This window comes from Xiphias gladius, chromosome 2 (assembly GCF_016859285.1).
Source record: "Xiphias gladius isolate SHS-SW01 ecotype Sanya breed wild chromosome 2, ASM1685928v1, whole genome shotgun sequence".
Classification (NCBI taxonomy): Eukaryota; Metazoa; Chordata; class Actinopteri; order Istiophoriformes; family Xiphiidae; genus Xiphias; species Xiphias gladius.
Genome location: NC_053401.1, coordinates 6,981,963 through 7,008,134, shown reverse-complemented (window position 1 = coordinate 7,008,134; position 26,172 = coordinate 6,981,963). Strand labels below are relative to the sequence as shown.

Genomic DNA, 26,172 nt, shown 5'->3' with positions numbered 1-26,172 from the left:
CTCAAAGTTAGTAAAGAAGATGTATTAGTCTCAGTGATTGCATATAAGAAGGTTTGTCTGACAGTGTTTGTCTGTAGTGACCTGGTAGATGCTGAAGTCAGCCATCCTGAGAACAAAGGAGCTGGACATGAGCTGCGTCTTGGGGGTTTGAGGGGGAGGAGGACTGAAGGAACTGCTGGAGGACGTGCTTATCTTACCTGAAGAGAAAGAGAGTGATGGAAGGGTAGAGAGGCACAAAAATGAAAAAAGAACAACAAAGGAGGAGATAAACAGAGCGACCCCTCAGTTCTCCAAAAGAAAACCTCTGTGCCTTGAAATAGGTGTGTATCACCGCACCTAGCTGTGCGCACACACACCACGGTACCTGGCTCTAGGCACCAGCAACACTGGGCTGGAGGCTGTGTGTGTGGGCTCCTCTCTAGGAGTCCTCCATCTGCCTCCCTAAGCCCTATTCCTCCTCCTGTTCTCTCCTGACCTCCTAGAGGGCCATACACATCGTCCCTAAGGGACACTGGAGGACAGAAAACCCACAGGGATGACTGAAATGCTGGTGTGGTGCTGCATTTGCACCAGGAGATACAACAAAAACGCACACCCAGAACAAGTTGAGTTATACCTAATCATGTTTACGATATGACCAAGCGTGTTTGTTTACCATGCTGTGGGGAGCCATGTGCAGGGGCCGGGCCTTGCTGGTCACGAACTGTAGTCTTTAACATCTCCACGTTGGACTTGAACTCATCGAGAAGGTTCCGCGCCCAGCCCTCCCTGGTCTTGGTGGCTTCGCTGTAGTGCATCCAGTGGGCACAACTTTCACCTGGGGCCGGTGGAGAGTGGGAGAATGTGTACAGGTAGTTGGAACTCCATGGGAGTGATGAGAGACAGAAGTCGAGAACGACCAAGGGTACAGTCAGACACAAAGGGTAAAAATAAGCCCACACTCTTTAAAATTAAAATTAGGTGTGGGAAAAATGATCTTGATTTACTTGAAGTCTGCATAGTGGAAACTGTGAGAAGCAAACCTAGCTGCTCTTGGATATGACACAACAGCAATGAAACGGGATTCTGGTGAGTTTGGAATGAGGATGAAGCAGAGATTGCACAGAATTAAATACGTTTCAGTGACTTCGTGGTGAGAGGGTACTGGCCCTAATCGCAGGATTCATACCTGCTCTGTGGAACGGGTAGTAATCCAGAGTGATGGAGCTGAAGGAAAGCTGCATGGCTCCACCTGTTATCCTCTTGTTGATCACTGCACAGTGGAAGGAGGGTCAGAAAAAGAGTCAAGTCAAAGCTTTTTAGTGAACTGCCAAAAAACAGTGTGCTGCACTAACCATATGTACGTGCATGTGAATAAATGTACACTGCAATGTACAGTACATGTAAATCTGTGTATATGGCACCTTTGTCCTTAGCATGGATGTCGTCACAGATGTGCAGGTCGAGATGTGTGATCTGGAGGTGGTGGGACGTCTCACAAACATCGTAGGCGCTGAACAGCTTGGCCATCGTTGCACTCTGGTCAGCGGCTGTGGACGCCTGCTGGGTCCGCACCTGCTGGGCTGTGGGCGGCGCTGACGACACCTGGTGAACACAGATGCGCACACACAAAACAGTGCAAATACTATGATTAGTGTTTCTGCTTTTGGTGCTGATGCTTTGGTATTGCTGATGCTCACAATAGCGATCTTTGTGTTTTTCATGTTGTGGTATTTTGTCTTGTCATATTGTTGCTGGTGATGGTTTGATATTAAGTTGTTTTTTTGTTTTTTTTGCTTTTTTCCCCCCATTTGTTGGCCTACACAGAGTTAACAGCCTGTCAAAGAGGCTTTCAGTTTCAAATAAACAGCTGATTCATGCAGTACTCAATCCATCCAGCAGATGGCGTGTCAGACAAAATTACAGAAAACAGAGTACTGTACAGTAAATCAGCTGGGACATGGATTGGTGTGAATTTGTGTAAGCGATGAATGTATGTATGTGTTTGAATGGCAAGAAAATAGGACACAGACTGAAAGGCAGTGACAGCAACAGTGAGAGACAAAAATGGTGTCGGCAGACAGCTGCCATATGGCATCAGGGGAGTTATACAGAGGGGGGCAGAGATGATTTCCATGGACACGAGGACAAACTATCAGACCATGACATGGCTCATCCACACAGGGTTGAATTAGGACATGAACGGGGGCGGCATTGTAAAAAATGGGGAAACGGGAGGGACAAAGAAAGAGGGAAGGAAAGTATATAGTATACAGAGTGAGAAAGAACTCATGAAAATGTGAAATTTTTCCTCTATATGTGGATGACATCAGTGTGTTTGTAGATATCTCTGTGCGTGAATCAGTCATATTTTGCCGTCTGTGTGTACCTGGTCCTCTGTGGCCATGCTCTTCCTCTGCTCGGCTGACTTCTCCATGGCCTCGCTGAGGGACTTGGCATACTGCACCATGGCTTTGAGCTGGGAGTCGGTCAGCACCCACAGCAGGTCGTCCAGGATCAGAATCAGCTTGGAGGCCACCACGTTACAGTCCTTGATCTGCGTCAGGCAGAACCGTTGGTAGTAACATGCGTTATGCGGGTGGAAGTAGCTTGAGAGCGCCCATTAATGTCACTTTACACTTGTAGGGAAATTCTCTTAGTGTGTGAGGTCTTTGTTTATTACCAGTAGGGATAAACCAAATTTACTGGAGCTGTACTGAAAAAAAGCTACAAACGTACACTTGAAGCACACAGGTAAATCACAAACAGAACATCCTTTTTAAAATCTGAACTGTAACTGCACTGACACCATTTCTGGGAGACAATGAGTTTTTGTCCAAATAATAAATGCTTTCTTTATCCGTTCTTTATTAAAGCCTAAAGAAACAAACGGGGCTAGTTACTTTCACAGACCTCACACAAATGCCTTTTGTGCACTTGATACCGCAATATGTTAAATATTCAACATAGATATTAGCAATCTTTTTTGTTTAAATAAACACTAGTTGTGCGATGAAGGGATGCTGCTGACCCTGCAGCCTGTGAGGCAAAACAGAGGGATTATTGTTCACAGTACACCAGAGGATGCTGCTTGGAGCAGCTTGGGTTTCATGTCTGGTCTATCAAATCTCATCAAGTGAAAATGTCTGAATCTGCTCAAAGGATCTGTGTTTGTTTCTGACCCGTCTCTTGAGAGTGACTCTTATCTTGGACTGGTTGGTGATGAGGCGGATGGGGGCGCTCAACATCTCGTGCTCGGCACTCTGGATAGCATCGGCCTCAATACGGATCATCTGCCAGCTTATCTCCTTAAATGTCAGGATCTGGAACAAACAGGCAGGATGGTGAATTAGAAAAGAAGGAAACATACGATATTAAATTTGACCATTTAGACAACAACCAAGGAGTCTTTACTCAAATATAAAAATATACTGACCTCTCCCCTCTGAGGGTCCTGGATGCGGGTGAATCGCAGGTCACTGATGCTCCAGCTGGTGTTGACACTGTAGACCTGCAGCTGGGATAGCTCAAAGGAGGCGTTGAAGGCCTTGGCACTGATCCTGATCACTATGGAGTTGATGGACAGGGACATCCCCTCTACCACCTTTTCAGCAAAGCCATATTCACTGTAAGCAAGACAGGCAGGTGGGACATGGGTGGAGAGAGGCTAAGGTAAATAAGCTGATAAGAAGTGCTTATCAAAAGGCAGCTGCAATACATTATTACTAGTCTGTGTTGTAAGCAAGGAATGGCTTATCAACATATTTCTTTTCACTAGAATTACAAGTCAGTGGTGATTCAGATTCTTTAGTAATGTCTCCCTTTTGAGGCAGAAAATAAAATCATGCTCCCAAGATTATCTAGAACATAAACCTTATGTTTTCCAGGCACATTTTTTCAGATGAACTTTATTGCTCAAATACATAAAAAGTGTCACGGCAGAAAAGCGAGAAACTTAAAAATTGAAAATCTAGAATTCCCTACACATTATGAATGTTTACCATTTCCAATGAAGTATGAACAACTAAAATACAGAGTACTAAATACTATTTACACCACCGTATATTTTGACCGAAGTGTATTGGGACAAAAGTAGTCACAAACAAAGGAATTTGCAATACAAAATTAAAAACAAAATTTGCACTTTTATCTGCACAAGTTAAACATTGCCTAAACACTACCTAAGGAGTTTTTTGACACATGAAACACAATAATCTCCTTTTATATTAACGGTGAACCTGAGAGCTTTGGCACCTATTTACTTGATGAGCACCACCTGTTTTTGTTTTCTTTCCAGTCAAACATCTGTGTGTCTTACTTTACATGTCATTCTGCTGCCTAAATAAACTTGCTAACAGTAAGTCAGACAGTACTGTACACTGAATTTAGTATTTAAAACCCGTCCGTTATCGTAATTAACGATAACACAGTAGAGTAAAAGGGTGACATAAGAAACCTAAATCACGATACTAAATGTCACTGATTATTAAATTAGAATTTGTCCATATGTTAACCAGAAAATGGTGTAATGTATCAAACCTGTTTAAAGAAAAAGGCTCTTCACTGAGGAGCCTTAAAGAAGCAAACAATGGAGTTATATGAAATACAATAAAAACCCAAAACAAAAACAATCACAGCGCTCACCTTTGTCCTGATGCTGTTGCTATGGGAGACGGGCCATTCGGGGGACGGGGCTCATCACAGGTACTCATCTCCATCACCACTTTATCCAGGGTCTGTAACAGTAAGCAAGTCATAGGCTTGGATATGGAGCAAAATAAACAATGCCTGCAATAAACTATATTCTTATGTTTTGATTCTGTTGTTGGCTGATATATACATGTATCTTTATCATCACCCTCACAACGCATGTTTTTCTTCTCTTTTATATGATTATTCACAGGTATATTGTCAGATTGCTGAGGCCATTTCCAACAACCTACATTATCCTGTTCTGGCTTTAAGTCATTTATTTTGCAAAACATCATTTTATTTTTCTACTGTTTTTCTCATTGTAAGATAAGTGTGTCAGACAACCAATTTCAATGTTAGACTGCAAAAGCATTGGCCGTATACTTCAACTAGTCAACATGAGTGGAAGGAAGGCTGTTGCAGCTTGTTCGGCCCGTTGCCACTGTGACAGCGGAAAATGGATGGAGGATGGAGATGTGGGAGCTGCCTACATACCGTTGACTTACACACAAGTGATAGCATGTCTACCAAGATAAAAGAAATCCTTGAAACCCCATGAATTACACCAACAACAAGCCTTTCGTCGCTGTACCACCTTCATGCAGTAGCCTCCCCTAAAGAATATAGGCTCTCCTTTTGATTCTGTTGTATAATATTTCCAAAGCCTTGCTATCGTTGGAGGTGTGACACCATTGTCTTCAGTATAGTGACTAAGAGCAGATCACTGAAATTGTTATTGTTCCACCTTTTAACACAATGCTTGTATACAGTGTGGTCCTGATAATCCTGGTAAATTTTTCATAAATAGTGCTGTGATAAGTTTCTGTTCCCCTGATGTATTGTTGTTATAATATATTAATCAAAACAGCGTGCCAGAACTGTTGCGACAAACCAGGTACTGGAAGTATATATAAGGACTCACACACACTACATTTTATTGAGACAAGTGTTTGAAAATGGAGCACATGTTCCGTTGTATTGTTGTTGGTTTCCAGCAGCCTGTGTGCTGGGATTACAGACACCTGGGGGCTGGGACCAGCCTGGCGGTCTGTCAACCTGACACCTGCGCCCTGCTCAGCAAGGTGGCTGCCATAAGGGAGAAGCTGGCAGCCATGACGCAGACACAAAGCACGCTTGAGCAAATCTCGGCGCAATGATGCAGAAAATGGCCGTTCGAAAGCAACTTGTAATCCTAAATAACCAGGTGGAGGAGCAATGAAAGAGAAAACAACGCTCAGGACAAGCAGCTGAATGCACTCGTATACGTCACAACCTCAAGTGTGTCAAAGGTGGCATTAACCGCTCAGTGGGTGGAAGCTCAGAACTTCGGCAGCGGCTACCATCCTGCCACTAGCGTCTTCGCCACCATGGCCCGGGGGGGATGTACTACTTCAGCTACACCATGTACAACAACAACTCCTGACAGCCCAACTACGCTGCGTCGCTGCCGAAGAAACAGCCAGGGGGTGGTTTCTGCCTGGGACACTGTGGGTGACGACAGCCTAGACAATGCGGCTGTGGTGCAGCAGGAGGCCTGTTTGTGAAGCTGTACGCAAACCGGGTGCTCTAGGACGACGGCTATTACTACAACACCTTCAGTGGTCTCCTGCTCTTCACCTTGTGATAAACTGCATCATTTAACATTTAATGGACAATAAGGAAATTATGCAGGAGCATTGGTGGTTAATCTGTGCTGTTACCTTGTAAAACAAAAATCAGTTTGAATTTTTCTGTTAAATTGTTATACCTATTTGTAAACGGACATTTTGAAGATTCAGTGACTTAAATGACAAAAAAAATGTCGAAACAAAAACTTACTAATGACCTGTTTTAATTATGTGGGCAACAGGTGTAGTAGGTGAAACTTACCAAAGAGATTGGGTGAGTCTTCAACTTTGTCCATGGTATCTGTGAATGAGAAGAGAACACTGGCTCAGCTTTTCAGCCTCATCGAAAAGCTTAGCTTGTTGATCCCTACAAAAAGCCTTTGGCTTTTTGGTCCTCCCAACATTTTTACTGAATTACCAGTCAGTGGGACAGACAGTCAAATTAAACACAACAGTGCCGCACAAAATTAGATCAAGTCAAAACGGCAGGAAAGGTAGCTCATAGATGGAGGAAGGAAAAGAAAAATCAATGTGTCTAGAATGACTGGCAGTTCTTGGAGCTCCAGAGCTCCATTAATCCCCAACACGCAGCCTCTAGATTCAAGTCTGTGTCAAATTATATAGCAAAAGAGATTAAATGCTCATGCTCACTTGCAGTTTTTCCCACTGAGCAACACGTTCTTCGAGACGTGAATGAATCAATTAGTGAGAAAGTTCTTCGGATGTGTACCTCTAATTGAATAAGACACATTTCATTCACATGCAGAAATACTATCAGGAGCCAGAAGGGGGTGTCAGCTCATGTCCGTCACTCTGATTCATCACACCAGAAGCATTTATTGCAGTTCACTTCAGTGTATGCATTTATGAGTGTGTGTATGACTGCGAGAGCATCACCTGCTGCTACAGAGCTGATTTTGTAAACTTTATCCAACAAGGTCAATCGATAAAGCAACTTTTATTTACTGTTAATTTGTGTGTGACAGTCTTTAACATGAAGAGGTGAGAGTGTTGGTATGAGCTCCTCTGTTTACGGAACACAGAGATTAGTTGGGGATGTAACAAGTGAGGAAGTGAGATACACATCTCTGTTCTCTCTTCTTTCTTTTTTTTTAGCAGTTTAACTGTAAACACTGAAATAACCATCAAGATGGAGACAGGCAGTACTGCGGGTTTCAATTCACCAGCTCCACTCTTTACTGGGAAATCTGACACTCTATGCACACTTACTGTAAATGACGTGGGTATTATAGCTGCAATACTGCATTAGAATTACACACACTGTCAGTGACAAAGCAAATAAGTTGAGAAAGATGGCACACAAGGACATATGCAGAAATCACGAACAAATAACAGGATGGCAAAAATAGTTGTAGAATGTTTTTTTATGTTATTCAGACTAGCATTGACGTAATAACCACTGAAAGGGGGACTGGAACATGAAGACAGATGTTGAGAAATTAGGTTAAGAGCTAAGGAATGAACACTCTGAGGCCAAAGAGAAAGTAATGAGTTGGAGGAGGAAAAGGAGAGGTGGAAAGTGGACCTTGGTCTGAAAAAAAGTCCAGTTATGATGGAAATTATGCAGCTCCATTCACTGTTTCCAGGGCGTGTCAGAATCCGCTCTTACACATGGCACTTGGCTTATGACCATGACCACACCGGGGGCATCAGACAGCTCCAGCGAACAGTGTGCGTAGTGCAAAGAGTCATTGGGTTTTGGTACAACATGGTTGTTAACAGGTGTGTCTACACCTACATTACATCCTGATTATTGTGTCTGTCTGTGCATAAAAAGAGGACAGTTATTATATTGTTTTCTAGGTTTTATTTGCTTTAGGCCTGAAATCAAGCCATATGAATCAGTTTTGTATGCAAATTATATGTGAGTCAGCAAATACATCTTATCTCTGTACTTTAGTTTCAACAATAGCAATAAGGAAATTGACAAAGTCTGATTTAGTGAGCTTACACCTTCAAGCAATAAAGCTTTAAAGCAAAAGTTTGACATTTTGGGAAATACGCTTATTTGTTTTCTGTCAAAGAGTTATATGAGAAGATTGATTCCATTCAAATATCTGTCTGTTAAATATAAAGTTACATCCAATAGTCAGTGAGCTTTTCTTAGCGTGAAGACTGCAAACATGGGGGAAAAAAGCTAGCCTGGCTCTGTCTGACGTTAAAAATATCCGCCCACCAGCCCTTCACTAATTAATATGTGATATCATGTTTAATTTTTTAACAAAAATCGAAGTGTAAAAGCAACAATTTGCCGTTTTACGTGCTCGACTATTTCTTGGATCGGAGCAGTTGTAAGGAAACCAGTGGAGACTCCAGGAAGTTACTCTGCCTGGTTGAGAAATAGTCAGACACATAACCACCTGTTGTTTTTGCATTTCAGTTTTTGTTTGTATTAAAAACAAACAAGATATAACTTCCTGTAACTAGCTATCTCCCCTGTTTCAAAAGCTTTATTCTAAGATAACCTAGCCGCTGCTGGCTGTAGCTTCATATTTACAGTAAAGCAGGGGAGTTGGATTGATTTTCTGATCTAAGTCTCCACCAGAAAGCAAAAAGTTGTTTTTCCCAAAATGTCAAACTATTCCTTTAAATTGCACAAATTCAATATATGACTGTTTCCCTCACCCGGATGGCGGCCTTATTGCATTCCACACGGTTGATGGCCAGCCAGGTGGGCAGGTCCAGCAGGCTCTGAAGAACCTCCTCATCCAGTTCCAGGTTGGTGAGCTGGCCCTCCCCCTTCAGCGTGCTGAGGTTGATCTTGTCCGGCGACAGGTTCTTAGCAAACCTACGGGACACAAATGAGAAGTGCAGCTTTGAGCCTGAGAAATATTTATACAAACAGGTTATTGGCAAAGCGAGTGGCCGGCCAAATAAACCCCAACTGGCTTTTGGTGTGATGGATGAGGATAGAGGGGTGCCCTTCCAATGCAACACACACATCACGTTTTCAAGTGCGTGTTTTTAAAAGAAGTTATCGGGCAAAATGTTTCTCCATAGTAATTTTCTACCAAGCCAAAGCCATTGGTTTCAGAATAAATTATATTTAAGAACAAAGCCCACTTCTTTCTAACAGTACACTCACAAATATGCCCATCATTTAGGCAATTGAAGTCATACTATAGGACAATTAACTCAGATACCAGAATGGAAATAAATAATCCATTAAGCTCAAACCAAAGTTCAGTAAAATATGTTTGTGTGTTCATTGAGGCTTTGTTAACTGCACTCGTTTGATTTGTTTCCAGAGTTACAGCTTAATCTGATGACCTGGGGGAGAGAGGATCAGGGTACAGAGTGTTTGAGGTTTTCATAATGAAAACAGCTCCTGAGCTGCAATATAGTGGATTTTAAGGCAGAAAGAAAGAGAACAAACAGTCTGATACAGTAAGAGATGAGGTTAAGTCCTTGGTTTGACACTACATTATACGTTGCCGCACAGATTTGCTGTTTGTGACATTCATGCTAGGCAGAATGTGTGTGTGACAAGGTGTACTCCTCAGGGAATGAAGTACCAAAACTAAACTCTAAACTATTAAATTAAAAGGCAGAAGCCAATATTTATATTTCTAATCTCAGTGCCTTGGGTAAACTTATGTGGACACGCTGTGTATATATGCAATGATTCTGTGTGTTTAGTCTATTTGCTCTTTAGCTAGTGCAAACAGACTTGAAGTCATAAACTCAGTGTCCATGACCGGAGTGTTTACTGCACCCATTCACAGTCTGATTCTTGGTTAATATTTAGCAGATTGGTCAGATACCAAATGGTGTATTGACCTGTGCATCTCCACAGACCAGTCTATTGGAATCTCTTAAAACGTGGATTGTATTGATTTCACATTCTCCAGCTGTAAAGAGCCACACAGCCTCAACTATGTGACGTAGAGAGGTCAAGAACACCGTACGTATTCACGTCTGAACTCCAGCGACACTGCCAGTGGGTTTGGTGGTTTGGTTTTCAACCAACAACGCAGCAAAGTAATTATATCTGATAGCTTAAGTACTAAAGTAGCGCTAGATTTAAAACGATAGTGTTAAAAAACACTCACTCCCTTTAAAAAAAAAAAAAAAAAAAAAAACACACACACACAGGTCAGGTAGGCTTAATCTTGTTGCCTATTAGATCTCTCACACACTTACAGTATGTGCCTAAATAGGGCTAGATCAAAGCTCAGTTTCACAACTAACACACATTACTGACACTGTGACCTGATTATCAAGGCCATGACATCTAGACAACAGCCTGGGGCATTAGTATCCTACTGCCCTGCTAATGTACACTGTGATGAATGTTGAAAGTCTTATCTGCTGCATTACAATCATCCTACCTCTGAAATATCACATAAAGTAAATATAAGTAAATAGGAGATATCAGTAAAGTAAACATCCAACTGGGATTTTAGTCTTCTGCAAATGAATGTGCTCCCATGTATGCACTTTGATATCGACTATATGAATGAGGAAATTAAGCGGCGTGTCTGACGGCTGCTTCAGGATTTCTCAGCAGGAGGAAACAGAGAGAAAACTGAGGGTTTGTTGAAGAAAACCTGCCAGCCAGCAGGTTAGGTTCACAGAGTAAGTTACCACAGTAACTGACTCAGAGTGATCTCCGTTTCTGGAAGAGGAAACTCAGGGGTTCCCTCAACTCAGGGTTAGCAAACTCAAAGAGTTTTCATTCAACCCACTTTTTTGGGATACATCCCTGATCGAGGAATTAGTAGAAGAGACTAAGAAGCTGACAAAGCATTCAACGCCATCTTTTGAGTACTTGACGGATTGATACTTGGTGACAGGCTCGCATTTTGGCTGGTATCAAAAAGCACTGACGTTCAATACCTAAAACCCCTAAAACAAAATAATATAACACAGTAAAAAATAAGATTCAGTGAAAAAAAACAGCACTCACATCATAGTAAGTGCATACAACCATCACCACCGAGATATCTGACACACATTCAACAGGACTTCAGTTAGGGATGCAGGAATTACCCCTCCTCATACTGATTCCAGTACCTAAACTCAGGGCATCTACAGGTACAGAGTACAAATCTGATAGCATTGTTCTCAGCTCCCAAATTTAAAATTTGTATAACTCACCATGTAGAATTAACTAGAATAATTGTTATGTAAGGTACGAAGAGACCAGGGATTGCTATGGCCCTAAAAACTGAGTTGGCGGCATACGGCGACTAAATTATGTCGTGCCTGATAGTGAAAACACTGAATTTTATAAAAGACACTACCTAAGAAACTGAAATGTATGTGGCTTGATTACGTTATGGGCGATATCTGATCAGCTAAATAAGGTGAGTAATCGGCACCAGAACCAGTTGGCTCGGTCCCTAATAACAAATGCTGTTACTGCAATAAAGTCGCAGGTGCACCAAGAAGACCATTTGCATTATCAGCTATCAAAAAGTGGTGATGTATGATTACAGAGCCACTCAGTAACTGGACAGTCTTCGGGAGACTATCCAGTTACTTGTCTGAGGCTTCACTGAGGGAAGGGCATCAGGAGACAAAGCAGGGTGCACAGAGAGTCAGTATCTGCAGTGTGAAAGAAACTTTGTCCAATGAACCGAGCTTGGTGACTCAGCTGCCCATGTTTTTAATCACTGAGTCTGTCAAATTCCTGCTTCTTTTCCACTCAACACCTTCTCCTGGCAGTGTTACATTCTTCCTTGATTCAACATCCCCGTAAATTATTCAGCGGTAGCGGCACACATAAACTCAGACTCAGCACAGCGGAACAAAAGAACAAGTCACACAACACACTCTCTCACTGACTAAACACAAATAATATTATGTGCACATGTGCTAACACGGCCATACACTCAGACACAGACATGCAGTTAGTCTGTCCCCTCGGATGGGTGTTGTTGCTGGAGTGTGTCAGCCTTGTGACCAGTGAAATATTCATTCCTGCTGCTGCTGATCAAGTATCAGCCAGCTAGCCAGCTGACTTCGCTCCCTCTCTCGCTCCTTATCCGGCTTCTCAGCCACCCCTGGGGAACCTCTTGCTTCCTCTCCTCTTCTCCCAAAGTCAGAAATAAAGCAATACTGTAATCAAAAAATAATGTGTCGATCAGCTGTACAATATCAAGGCTACTAAGGCTAAATAAGCTAAGTTACACAGACAGAGATCCTACTCATTACTGAGAACAACAGCAAGAGACGGAGGGTATTACGTTCACACACTGTCATCTTTTCCTTTTATCGCTCCTCTTATAGACTTCAGCCATCCTTCCAGTCAGCAGGGCCGGGCTCACCGGACTAAATCCAGGCCCATAAAGAGATTAGAACGAACTACTGGCTTGAGACGGGTCTGCCTGCCTGTCAAAGACAAAATTAACCACTCAACAGTAAAAAACATGCCCATATTCCTCTCTGTAAAAGTTCATTTTAACCTGTTACTCGTGCACTGGCTTATTTTTTGAGGGAGAAATCGTGTAGGTAGATGGATCACTATAAATTAAAAATGATTAAATAAATAATAGCACTGTTTTGTTGTTGCTCAAGCCTGTTTTTCCTTTTAAATACTTTTTGAGTTCAATTTTGCCATAATCAACTTAAAAATGTCTACCACAGTAGGCTGATATTGCAGCTTTTTCCCCTTTATCCACAACACAGTAAGAGCAGACGTTAGTCCGCCACACTTTATACTGATGTCTGCAAGTGGAAAGTTAGAGACTACCAGCTTTTTCCTGATCTCTGACGGTGCATTCGTGGTGCAGCCTGATGACATCAGTGCCAGAAAGAGAGGAGCCTGAGGGAAGATGGCCAGAGTGACTCAGACAATCCAGCTTGTTTTAGCAACCAGGACTGTGGCAACATAAAGGGAGAAAGAAATAAAGAGAAACAGACAGACGGAAAGAGAAAGACAGAAAAAAAAGATTTAAAAAAAGAAAGAAAGAGGGGGAGCATCCTCGGGGCACTCTCTTGGGAATCGGGAATGTGGCTTACCAGAAAAAAAGAGGGGATCTGGGATGTTACCACATTCTCTCCTGCCAGTGCTCATTTGACCAAGCAGCAAACTTGGCTCAACAACAAAAATGGAGAATGTGACATTTAAATGGGCCTCTAAATCCTTCACTAGCCCATTCAGTGTCAACAGCAGACTGTAATGAGTCTGCAGGAACAGTCCGACTGCCCCTTTCAATAAAGTCAGTATTCCTGAATGGACATCAAGGCACTTTATTCAGTTAAAGACCAGGAGGCAAAACCTACAAAAACGCCAACTTAAGCTTACTAGATACCAGTGGTAAATGTGGCACACTAACACAATCCAGTAAATTACATGAAATCACATTAAATTGTTTCTAAAAGCTGTAAAAACCTCAGTTCATTTGTTTAACATGGATGTCGTCAAACGACTTCATTTTAAAACAAGTCTTTCTACTAGTTTATATGGAGCAACTTCATCAAATGTAATCTAATATTGCTGATATCAACCTTTTTTTTTCTTTTCAGCTTGTCAGAGATGATATGTTATCTATTCCATGCCTGCACTCCTTTTAGAGGACAGTAGCTCTGCAGCGTTTGGAGCCTGACTGCCTACAGTGTGGGCGTGTTGGAAAATCTAATAAAAACCTTATAACAACCGCTTAAAAATTACATGAGTCCACATTCATGAGCCTTTTCCTGATTATTAGTTGCTGTTGTCTACCATCTTTTAATATTAACATGAAATTATAGTTTTAGGAATCAGCCTTTTATTAAAAAGCCTGCTCTAATAAGCCAAGCTTTATTACAGATAGATAAAATGAACCATTAACGACATTAGAGGCAGAAGCGACGCTCTGTTGCACCAGACTGTCTCTGCTTACCTGTTGGGTTTTAATGTTGTGTATAATACAGCACAGGCGTCTTTATTGGCACGTCTTTCTATTTTTATTTTTAGATGACTAGGCGGCATGAGATTCTGAAGTTGTGATACGACCAATAGATATGCCAGTAAAAAAAACTGTAATGTGTAGAGTTGAAATAATTTGAGTGAATGTTATCTTCTTATGTAATATACTGTATTTCTGGCAATGATAACAGCAGATATTAAATTAAGAAAAAGCACAAGCATGTCTGGTATGTTCATGAAAAAGGTATTTTCTTTTGCTGACTCAAGTTTTCTGCTTTCTGAATCCCCACTGCTCTGATATTGCAGCTCTTTGCGATATTGATTGTCGTGAAAACATATGTTGAATCGAAGACAAAAATAAATTGTGCAGCCCAAACAGAGCACTTGTTAAAAAGACTGCGTCACCTCAATGTTATCATCGAGGAGGATTACTGGATTTACTTTCTAGCCTACATGCACAAACTCCCACAAAACACCTCCACACACGTCAACAGGGACTAAAATTTAAATACATGCAGGGAAGCTGTCAAATTGAAGTGAAGTGAAGTTTGTATTGGCAGCACAGGCCCGAGAGTCCTGGAATATTTATGACCCTGAGGAGACGGCGAAAAGGTTAGCGTGAAGGAGAAAACAATCCAAGACCCCAGTTACACAGCAGCAGAGGGTGCCAAGGCCTGGAGGGACCCTGTCCAAATGTTGCTCTCACTCACACACACACACGCACACACACACGCACAAACACACGCACAAACAAGTGGACACCCACAGCAGGGCGCCAGAGTCATGACTCATGCCATAATAGACTTCCCACCAGCAGCGAGCACTAACACTGGGAATAGTGGAGTTCATCACCATAGTGCATCATCACACAGCTACTGCAGGATGGAAAAAGTCAAGGGTCATGATGACAAATACACACAGCAGCAATGGACCTATCTCTCACGCAGCAATAGGCACTAAACCTCCACTGATGAAAAGAAGGGACTTGTTATACTTGAACACACTGGATAGCACATTCAATCTACTGGGTTACAATCCCTTATGCTCAATCTTAGCTGACGAAGGGCTAAAAATTGTTCCCTAAACTAAACGGTCTCCTCTTTTCACTGATTGAAAATTTAAAGGATAAAATCCGGGATCCAGTTGGTGGTGCTACGATTTTCAAAAACCCATGCGTCATCTTTATTAAATCATATAAAATGCTAAAAGCAACACTGACAGGATGGAAAACTGGATCCTAAACGTTCACAATTAAGCCCTAAAAAAGAGAGAGGTTAAGAGGAATATGCCGGACTGAAGCCATCGTGTCAACTCCCCTACAACGTCCCGACTTAACCCCAAAATAACCCTCACATACCAGCCTCTCTATAAGCCTAATCTTCCGGGCCAAGAACTCTTTCCATTAGATGGGGAAGTGATAATCTTTTCATTCTAAGGGGCCCATTCTGTTTCAGTTTTTCTATCAACAGCTTTGCCCTATTCACATCAAGCAACTCTCTCTCTCAAACTGGTCAAACTTTCTACGGTCCCGTGTGACTCAGGATGTGAATTATGCTGCCTATAATTAGCAAGAGTCCTGTGGTCTTGTGACAGTAATAAGCTGCAATTTACTCTGTAGTCATGATGCTGTGAGAAGGAAAGGAAAGGAAAGGAAACAAAAGGAAAGGAAAGAAAAGGAAAGAAAATTTTCCCAAAGCCCATGTTACCATATTCAAATTGCTTGTTTTCTCCAACAAATCATCCAAAACCCCAAAAGACAACAAGGAAAACCTGCATATATTCAGATTTCAATCTCTGGGTTTTTTTGGGGCATTTTTTTTTTGCCAAAAGGTTTCTGGTTAATTTTTTGTTGATCATTTCACCTTTTGACATGAGGTAGATCACTACAAACAAACTGAATAATGGTCTGTAAAAACAACATTTGATAAAATTGTCAATCTGTGGACTTATTTACATATCAGCCCATGTTAAGAGGAGTAAATCATAAGAGGGGATAACATACCCTTGAAAGCTTGCAAACGAAACTTGGAAAGGCAGACGGAAACAATGGAAAGACTGCATGAAGGAAGGAAGTGAGGAAGGGAAAGAGCATTTTCTCTGTTATTAGACCAGTCATTCACACAAAGTATAACTCTCATTCTTCAATTGGAACACCTGTAATTAAGATCCTGTGTCAGGATATCTACCAGCTCCACGTCCCTGCTCTGTAGCTGAGTCTGACCTTTCACATTCACGTGGAGACATGAGAAAAATTCTCCTCGGGGAGAGCAAAGTAAAGAGAATGTGACCGAGCTTGTCTAACTGTGCAGAGCTATTTCTCCATCCATCTGTATCTGAGTGTGTCAGTGTGTGTAATAGGATATTGCGCTGTCTGGCTCTGGGTCGCAGTCTTGTCGATGATCTAAACTTGTGTGTAATGCAGACACACACACACACACACACACACACACACACACCTTGTCGTCAACCCACCCCCAGGGGCTGCCTAAGCTCGACCCGCTTTTAACACACTTCAACAAAACACTCTCACATTAGAAAAACACAGGACATATGCATGCCAACAATTCGGCCAGGACACATACTATTCACAAACTCATCCTTGCACACACAAGGTTTATTCTAAGAGCTCACACTGTACAAAAAGGCCGTCTCTTCTAGTTATCGCCGCCAAGGAGGTTGTGTCTGTTTGTTTGCGTATTGCTGTGTTTATCTGCACCAAACTTGGTGGAGGGACGGGTCTTGGGCCAGGGAGGAACCCATTAAATCTTGGTGTTGATCCAGTCAAAGGGGTGGACCCACGAATTCCTTCCTCACTTTCCTTAACATTGCAAGATAGGGCATTTTTTGCCTAAGCGGAGGTATGCACTCTACTGAGTGCCGGTCTAGATGAATATGTCATGCATGCCTCGGTGCACTTGTCTTGGCCAGAGGAGGAACAGCCACTGCCGACTTCTGAGTCAGTGAACCGTAAAGATGTGGTGCCACCTCGGTGAGACAAGCTCGTCCTGGTCACAGACAGTATCAGACAGACGGTGTGTCCTATGCAACAGTTAAGCATGGAGGCTGAGCTGACATGTTGACACCCACAACATAGCCTGTAGCTGTGTAAGCACACCTACAGTGTGTATGTATAAGCTAGCGAGAAGTACAATCTATTCCTGGCTGATCCCGATGAAGCAGCATGATGCCGCAACTGAGCACACAAAATCTAGCCAGTATCATTTAGACATACATAATAACCGTAGTCTACTGTAGCTGTACTCATACAGAGTATATAAGGTGACGCTGCTTCTGACACAAAGCACTTTTACCATGACATCACTACACCAAATGGCGCAGGATTGGACAACCGTCAGCTTCAACTCGGTGCCAGACCAATCAGGCCAGAACAAAGCAGATCAGATGGCAGGCCCAAAGACAGATGACATCACTACTCCTCTAGTCATTTCTTGTCAGTGTTGATGCTAATGCTGCCCAGGCCTTGCAGAGTCATGTTCCGAAACGCTTATACGTTGCCTCAACACACACAACTTAAGAGAACTAGGACAATGAAGGACATGCCACCCATAGGCTCTGTGCTGCAGTCAATGCAAATCTTGGCTGTGGTACTGTGTAATGAGTAAGACGGACAACACAATACCAAAAAACAATAAAAGGTATTAACCAGTGACTGACAATTAAGTCACAATTCAGTCAACACAAAAGACTCTTGTTACCAAGCATAATGACCTTAGTGCTCTTTCCTGTCAAGAGCACAAACCAGTCCACCTGCATACTGAAGAGCTTTTCAAAGACTGTGCCCTGCAAATTGCATGTACATGTAAACTTGGTCCACCTTCGTGTTTACCAAAGTGCCACCATCATTATAAACAAATAGACTCTACTCTTTGGACACAGTTCAAGGTGTAAATGTGCTCTGTTATAGGCTATTAGCAATTTAATACATGGGAGGCAAATGGTGCTGCATGTTTCAGGCTCTCCCCCTGGAACAAAACAAGGAGGCGGTCCATTCAAAGTCCCTTGAGGGGCAGTGGAAAAGACTAAATAATGCATGTAAAGCCGACAGAGCTGAATGCAGTACATTAAAATGTGTGTGTGTGCTTATATGTATATATATATATACATATACATATGCATATACACACACACACACACAGTGTGTGTGTGTGTGTGTGTGTGTGTGTGTGTGTGTGTGTGTGTGTCCATGTATAGCCTGACACAGCAAGTGGTAGTGCCATTAAACAGATCCTGAACCCATATTACCTTCATTTATCTCTAGGGGCATAAAAGAGTGCGTGACAGTGACATAAAATGATGTCGGATGTGTTGAATTATGACGGCGGTAGAGTAACCGCCCCGGTCTACACGATCTTGTGGTGTCAGGGTGTTCAGGGTGTTCAGGGTTCACGTGGATTGTGACGAAAAAGCCCGGCTAAGCAAGTTTAACAATCCTGCACCCCGATGAATCGCCCTTGCGCAAGCCTGTGCAAACCCTTCCCCGATTCCCCAGTTCATCGTATTACTGCTGTCATATTAGGGTCTAGTTATCTAACTGCTACGTGATTTATACTGCAAAGGATTTGATTATTATCTAACCCTAACCCTAACCCTAGGCCTTTGCCTTTATGGGCAGGCTGGGATTAACGTTTACAACAACCTGACTCAACCACTCGACTGGTTCAACCTGCCAAAGCAAGTGTCGAGGGATTTACCGTTCAGTGACGCTAGCTTACCCCGATGCTAGCGGGTTAGCGGAGTAGCTACGTCTCAGGTCAGTGAGGGTTATATCCACTGCAAACGCGACTGACGGGGCTGACAGACACCAGGTTGGCGGGCTAACTCGCCAGCCCCGAGGACGAAACGTTTTCACCCACCCCCAGCGAAAAATACACTTGTTTTTCGCTTGAAAAGTTAAAGTATCATTCTGTTGAGGGTTAGCTAGCGAGCGGAATCCCTCCGTCGCCCTTTTCTCTCCGCTGCCTGTCTGTTAACGCTAACCACTCCTCAGCACTGACCTGGACAGATGCTTGAGGATCTGCTTCTTGATGAGCCCGGCCATGGCCTCGCAAATCCGATACGCGAGCCGCCGCCGGGTTTCTGAGACGTCAGGCTAGCTGTCTTGCCCACACGCTAGCAGTTGTCACTCGAGGTATAAACACTCAGCTCAAATTCTGATGCCCGTGTCGGTCTTCATTTTTTAACGGTGCTCCCGCTTCATTCTCCGGGAGACGAACGAGGCAGCGGGGAGCGGCGAGGCGACATTTCAGACGTCCGAGTCACAGCCGGGCTCGGAGACAAAGCACATCGCGTTAGGCCATTTCATGCAGATGTAAAGCTCCAAAACCGCCCGGATCTCCGCAATACCACACACCGAACACCTGGACGACGCGTTGCGAGACCAGCGTCTGTTGTCACGGCGTCCAGGAGGGGCGTCATGCTGCGTTCGCTGTCTGCCAGGAAAACCCCCTCACTCGAAGATGGCAGCGGGGGCTTAAGATAGGTATTCGTATTAACGGATGCTGGAATCATTTGAATGCTGGTGTACTCGGAAAAAACATAGTTATTACCGATAAAAAAAAAGCTTTCGTTTGTCAAACCTGTTGGTATGACCTTAACGAACTGACTTGATTTGACGTTTTCATAGAAAACTAGATACTCAACCCAAAGTGAATTCTGCATTCTCTGGTATTTAAACGTCCGCCAATTAATGTGTGTTACTAACCTTATTCCGTATAAACTCCAGCAAATTTGCAAAAAACAAAAAACATCAAACCCAACTCGACTGTCTTCATGTTTTACCTTAACTTTTACCTGGACACATTGAAATACTGCATGAACGCCGAAGCTGAGGAAACTAAAGTCTCGTGTGACTAATTCGATTTGTAATTATTTAGAATTAAGTCTGTATTTTTTATTGGGGTTTTTTTTTTTTATTGTTATTATGCATGGACTACCTCGAGCAAAAAATCTCTTGTTGATATTTTCCAGGGGTAAACATGGTTTTGTGAATAAAGTTTTTTTTTTTTTTTTTTTTTTTTTTAATACCTTCACACTCAGCAGGGGTTGATCTCAAGGGGGATTCTAAGAGCACAATAGCCGGTAACAATGGTAACTCTACTATTAACAACTGTCACAACTACAACCGTTTTACATTTATTTACTGCATCGTGGTCTTGGCTACGGGGGGGGGGGGGGTCTGACCTCACCATAAAACGCCCTCTCAGTGACACCTAGTGTTCGAGCCGAGGACGCAAACACGCACTGCTTCTTTCGCCGTTTTCTGGTGGCATGAGCCGGAGGGACTTGGCCCGGGCATAGTCAACCCAGAAAAGGGGGGGCAGATGTCGAGAGTAAAAATGCGCACGGGGATGTCGGCCTGCACAGATGTTGCAAAACAATACAACCGGTCATGACACGTAAAGGAGGGTAAGGCCAATGCTGCCGAGAACCATAAAGTAACATTAATGGGGAATATTATTGCAATAGTCGTGATTTTTTTTCATGGATATACTGTCTTGCTCCCTCCCTTGCAAACAGACGTTTAGGGTCATAACACATGACTCATTCACCTTTACGACGGAGGGAATCGCAGTCCGACGCGGACTTTGGACCGTCTGTCTCTGCCCGCGGCCACGCGAGCTGCTGGGCTTCTTGAGCCGGCGGTGCCCCGCCGCATCCCTCGTGCGGGGACTCGCGTTCGTGGGATGTAACAGCAGCCCGCTGCTGCCACGTATGAAAGGAGGAGCGAGCCCCTCCCCCGCGCCGCCCCTGCCTCGCGGTTGAACCGCCCGCCGAAAGTTTTTGCGTCAGTCCGGGGTGTTGGGGAGTCGCGGCGGCCTCCGTGGACGTGTGCCACGGCAGCAGCAACTGTATATGAGATGATTTTATGTCAATAAAAGGGCAATTGACAGACCTCTGGGACAACGTTTTGTCCCAGGACGGTGCATCTTTTCCCCCCCTTTCACTAGATCGTGGTGACATCTTTTTCTCGCTTCAAGTTACGTGAATTGCGAGATTAATCTCATGCTTCTTGTGATATGAACCCCGGGGAACACTTCGAAAACTCGCTGAAGTTGCCAAAAAAAAAAAAAAACAACACTATTGGGGGAACCATCCCTGCTTATGCACCGGATGAAGCTTCCGCATAAACTTCACGCTTGTCATAAGGTGGATAATGAAATGATTATGGATGATTTGGTTTCTGGTTTAAAAATAAAAAATAAAAAAAAAGAATAGAATCACCAATGTGTTGGAGCAGTGGATATCATTCGGTGTTTCCTGGTGTCCTATGTCATTACACTGGACCTATGCAGGGAGTTGATCATGGGACAGCCCCCATCCGCATACCTCAACGCAAAAAGCCCCGTGGAAAGACACGACGCGCTCACTGATACGCTGCTGGTCCCGTTAGTGGGCCTGGGCTGGAAGCACTCTCCATCCACGACTGCAAAAAAAACCCAGCGGCGCTCACATCGTACTCTCATACACACACACACACACACACACGCACGCACACACAAACACACACGCACACACACAGAGTGAGAGAGACAGACAGACCCATATCTCAGCGATCCGCTACTGACAATGACCGCGAGAAACCGAAATAAGACCAGCTCCGGCGAGAAGAGCGCGGCGTCCAGCCAAGACGACGCGTCGAAGAAAAGCCAGAAGAGTGCGAGTAATGGGGTGAGTGGCTCCGGGCCCCAGGGGCCCCGGTCTCGGAGCTGCCTCGGACTTGTTGTGACCACAGTGTTCTATGTGGCCTTAGTAGGCGCCGCGGGCTTCGCTGCCTTTTACCTACAGCGGGCGGTGGAAGAAATCCGGCAGACCGGCGCCAAGCACGAGGAGAGCGCGCAGCAGAGCGCAGAGCTGGGCAGCAAAATGGAGCGCGTCGTTCAACAGGTAGGTGGAAAGTGATGCGGAACAATCAATGGGCACGGACGCCGAATCCCGTTTTAGCGTCCCCGGGCCACCTTCAGGACTCTCCAAATGAAATAGAAACTAGACGGGAGGTGCATGGCACTGATTTCTGTTGTTAGACATAACTTCGTATGCAATCACACAACTGTGCATGTACTTGTACTTTATGTACAGCTGGGGGGGGTTGGGTTGGGTTGGGTGATGGATATGGTTACCTACCTCTGCAACGCCTATTTTCATAGTTGTTGGAAGAAAAAAAAACCCGGATCATCTCTACAGCATTCCCCGTTTGTTTGGGGACAGCAGATTGTAAACTGTTACCGATTGTCGAGCTGCGAATGGGGCCGAAAACGGAATTAGTTGACGCCGGTCGGTCACGTCGGTTTCAAGCAGGGGGGGGAGGGGGACACCCTCCCTGCTCGTGAAGTGCGCGACTCGGCCGATAACCTATCTGTCTCACGGGACCGAGAGGGACTGGCGAATTTCCCCGTCCAGTGTTATTACGTGCCCGTTAGAAGCACCCGCTGGGCGCCTCTCTCCTCCTCCTCCTCCTCCATTCATTCTGAGCCCCCCCCCTCTTTTACTCCCGGACTCCGGTGAGGCCATGACTCGACTCTACCTGCGCAAATGCGAAGGTGCGACAAGTTGTCTCTGCTCGTTTACTTCTCACTTCTGAGGTAGTTCTTATAATAGTAAACCTGACATGCATCGTGAATATTAACCGATGTGTTCAGCCACATTAAAAAAAAACAACACATTTTTTTCATCTATTTCCTTGCCTGTATGAATTTAAAACCTTTGAATACTATGTGTTACATTTACTTATCAAGCAGATTCATTTCCATTACGCACAATCCTGCACAGGCACAACTCAAAAGGTTTTTGTTCTCCACAGTGGTACAACAGTAGTCTTTTCAAATACAGAAAACACTAACTAAATTCACTATTTAGTTGACTAAGGCCAAAAATGAACCTGGACACTCATGTACATGTTGTATTTTACCCCTAAACTTTCAAATATTACATTAACCGAATATGCAAAACCTACATTTTTAATATGCAAAAAAAACCACATTAACATCCCCACTAAATATAATATTTGAAAATTCAAAGGCAAATAACAAAAACTGAGATGAGCACACACATTTATTTTTGACCTTAGGAATAGTTGCTTAACAATATAATCTTAACTCATGCTCCACTTGCTAGTATTTTCCAGAGCTTTTAACCAAGTTGCGTGGTCTTCATCGGCAAATGGATGTATCTCAGTAGACTGAGCCAACACCATTACAACTGGGGACAACTCAATTTGCTGATGAAGACTGTAAGATGCCACTGAAAGCCCAGGAAAAGGCGAGTAAGGGGGTCCACTTACTCGAGTTATAAAATATTTTGTCAAACTACACAGTCGAAGTTTGGTTGGACTTTTGTTACGAACTCTAAAATGACCATAGCATGATAATAAAATAAAATGAGATGGGTAAAATTTTGTAGCTGTCCAGTAAAAACCATGTATCTCCAAATATGGTAATTTTTTATTTTTTCTGATTCCTTTGGGTTGAGAAAACTCTCCTACAGGGACTAGGGACTCTCCTAGCTAAATAAAAACCCAGTGGGTATTCTGAAAGTGCACATCACAAAACTGAAAAAAGCGCTTTTTGTCTCATCCTATGAACAGTAACCCAAGTGTTTGATAAAGTGCTGTATAGGTGTTAAAGTGGATGGACATGCGCACTAATGCTGTATGTTCTCCTGTCTCGTTGCACAGGTGGAGTCTCTGAGGAGTGTCGTGGACGGACTGGAGTCGTCGCTGGGCATCACACGGGTGGAGCTGGAGGGGGCCATCAGCCGGATGAAGAGGGGAGAAGTGGAGACAAGGAGGGTGGAGGAGGCCCTTCAGAACCTCCAGAACGATCTACTCAGGGACCTCTCAGAGGGCATCAATGAGGTAAAGGAGGCTCGTGAGAGGGACTTCTCTTCTCTGGAGAGGACTGTGGAGGAACGCCTGGCTGAAGTGAGTCAGTCCATCAGAGCCAACATGGCAGAGTTCACCGAAGCTCAGGGCGAGGCGCAGCGCCAGCTGGCTGATCTCAAAGCCCGTCTGGGTGACATGGAAGACCCTGCGCTCATCAAGCAGGAGCTCTCTGCCATTGTCGACGCTGTAGCCGAAATCAAAACTGCCAAACAGGCGGCTGATTCTACAGGTAATTCACTCGCGGAGCAGATAAGTGCTGTGAGGGAAGAGCTCCAGACTCGCAACCGGGAGGTAGCCTCGCTGTCTGAAGAAGTTGAAACAGTGAGGTCGATGGTGCAAGAGACCGTTGGGAATCTGCGGCAGTCACTATCTGAAGCAGAGGCTGGAGTTCAGGCTCTGAATGACAAAACACTAACAGTGGAGAGCGGAGTGGAGCAGGCCACTGATGCTGTTCGTAATGTGGAGAGGCAGGTGGATGCAGCAGCTGCCCAGGCCCAGAAAAGGTCTGATGATCTTGAAGCTAGAGTTAAAGCATCAGAGGAGAGTGGAGATTTATTCTCTGCATCAATGTCAGAAATTACCTCCAAAGTGGAATCGCTACTTGCAAAGTATGACACCCATGAAAGCACTCTGGCTGCACAGGGGCAGGCTGTGGAAAAAGCCCAAACCGGCTTGGAGCTGGAGCTGGAGGCACTGAAAAGCAGCCTGGAGGCGCTCCAGTCCAACATGGCCACTCTGGATGGTGCCCAGAACGAGCTAGCTTCGAAGGACTCCAATCTGGCCCGGCAGTTTGAGGACCTGGAGGGGAGGCTCGCTGCGCTGGAGGACAGCAGCAGCAGCGGCAGCCACATGAAGCACGAGCAGCTGGAGAGCTTGGTGGCTGGGTTGGAAGACAAAGAAGCCAAGCTCGAAGGCCACGATCGGGCTATTTCTGCTCTTCAGCAAGCTCTGCAGGAGACCACAGATACACTCGCCGGCTTATCCAGAGCTCCTGGCAAGATGGACGAGTAGGGACCTTCAGCTAGCAATGTGACATCGGGATTCCAAATCATCCAACAACAGGGACAGTAATGAATCCAAACGGGTGACCATAACCAACTTCTAATTTTATGAATAATTATTACTCAAATCTTGATGATGCACACACACACTAGTAGAAAAGCGAGGAAAATTGGGTTAGGTGAGGAGAGAGGGCCAGAGCTGGACTGCTGATCTGTGAATTCAAAGCCACACCCATTCTGCACTGTAGTTTTATTTTCTGATGTTTTTAATTGTTCTGTTAGACTTTAAATTTCCAATGCCGAGGCTGTTTTTTTGAAACTCCAAATGCCATTATAAGCTCTTGTTGAGCACTCCTTTGTTTACTCAATACATGTTGTTGTTTTTTTTTTTGTTTTTTTTTTTACAAGAATAAAAACCTCTTGTTGACCCAAAGCGCTGAGATATTATTTCTTGGTGTGAACTTCTCGGTAAAACTATGATTTGTTGCTTTGGGTTTAGCTGCCTTTACCGTTCCCACCCATCACGGGTGATATGTTGATTGTGTGGGTGGGAACGAAAATGTACACCTAATGATAGGCGCGATATACCTGGAAAAAAAAATCATCTTTAAAAGCCATACAGGAATTCAATCATTCAAGACATATTTTTCTAAGAAAGCAAATAATTCCGATTTCACTGATGAAAACTCAATTTATTAAGCAGCACCACATTATCTCTAATCTGTGGCAAGACATTATACACATTTGGAGTCAAGCAGGTGATTATCCACCTTATAATGACTGAATGCCATGTGCCGGGCTCTTTAATCTGCAAACACTAGGGGACAAATGACAGATAGTGTTTCCTCCGTGGATGTTTCGTTCTGACTCTCTTCCAGGTGTTCTGCAGTAATGTGCTTCCTTGAGCAACAGCTGAGGCTGCGGTTTTATGGCCGCCTCCGCAGAGCACTTCAAAGTTATCTGTTTTTGCTCGAGGGTGTTTGGAAGCTAATGAACTCTTAAAGCAATGTAGAGGTCCCAGCAGAGGCGAGGAAAATACTCACGGTAAATAGTTCTTGTAACAAACTGGAATTTCGAGGAGCTTTTGTCCAGGGTGAAAACCATTACGTGTCATGTGGT

General features: G+C 43.9%; 2 protein-coding genes across 6 annotated transcripts in view; one reads left to right on the top strand and one right to left on the bottom strand.

The window, feature by feature from the left end:
- Positions 1-19,630, bottom strand: part of uhrf1bp1l (UHRF1 binding protein 1-like) — a 33,944-nt gene extending 14,314 nt beyond the window's left edge. For all 5 annotated transcript variants that reach the window (XM_040143973.1, XM_040143981.1, XM_040143988.1 and 2 more), the window contains exons 1-11: positions 19,170-19,630; positions 8,925-9,087; positions 6,541-6,579; positions 4,624-4,715; positions 3,416-3,605; positions 3,162-3,302; positions 2,369-2,536; positions 1,404-1,584; positions 1,169-1,252; positions 656-817; positions 82-197 (exon numbers count right to left, since the gene is read on the bottom strand). In XM_040143973.1, the coding sequence (XP_039999907.1) occupies positions 82-197; positions 656-817; positions 1,169-1,252; positions 1,404-1,584; positions 2,369-2,536; positions 3,162-3,302; positions 3,416-3,605; positions 4,624-4,715; positions 6,541-6,579; positions 8,925-9,087; positions 19,170-19,213 (1,380 nt within the window). In that variant the 5' untranslated portion in view covers positions 19,214-19,630. The remainder of the gene's footprint in view (positions 1-81; positions 198-655; positions 818-1,168; positions 1,253-1,403; positions 1,585-2,368; positions 2,537-3,161; positions 3,303-3,415; positions 3,606-4,623; positions 4,716-6,540; positions 6,580-8,924; positions 9,088-19,169) is intronic.
- A 1,935-nt stretch (positions 19,631-21,565) lies between these two features.
- ckap4 (cytoskeleton associated protein 4) lies at positions 21,566-25,412 on the top strand. Its single transcript, XM_040141154.1, has 2 exons — positions 21,566-22,059; positions 23,846-25,412. Exons 1-2 carry the CDS (start codon positions 21,742-21,744, stop codon positions 25,061-25,063), a joined length of 1,536 nt encoding a protein of 511 aa, XP_039997088.1. The 5' UTR covers positions 21,566-21,741; the 3' UTR covers positions 25,064-25,412.
- Positions 25,413-26,172: the final 760 nt, after the last annotated feature.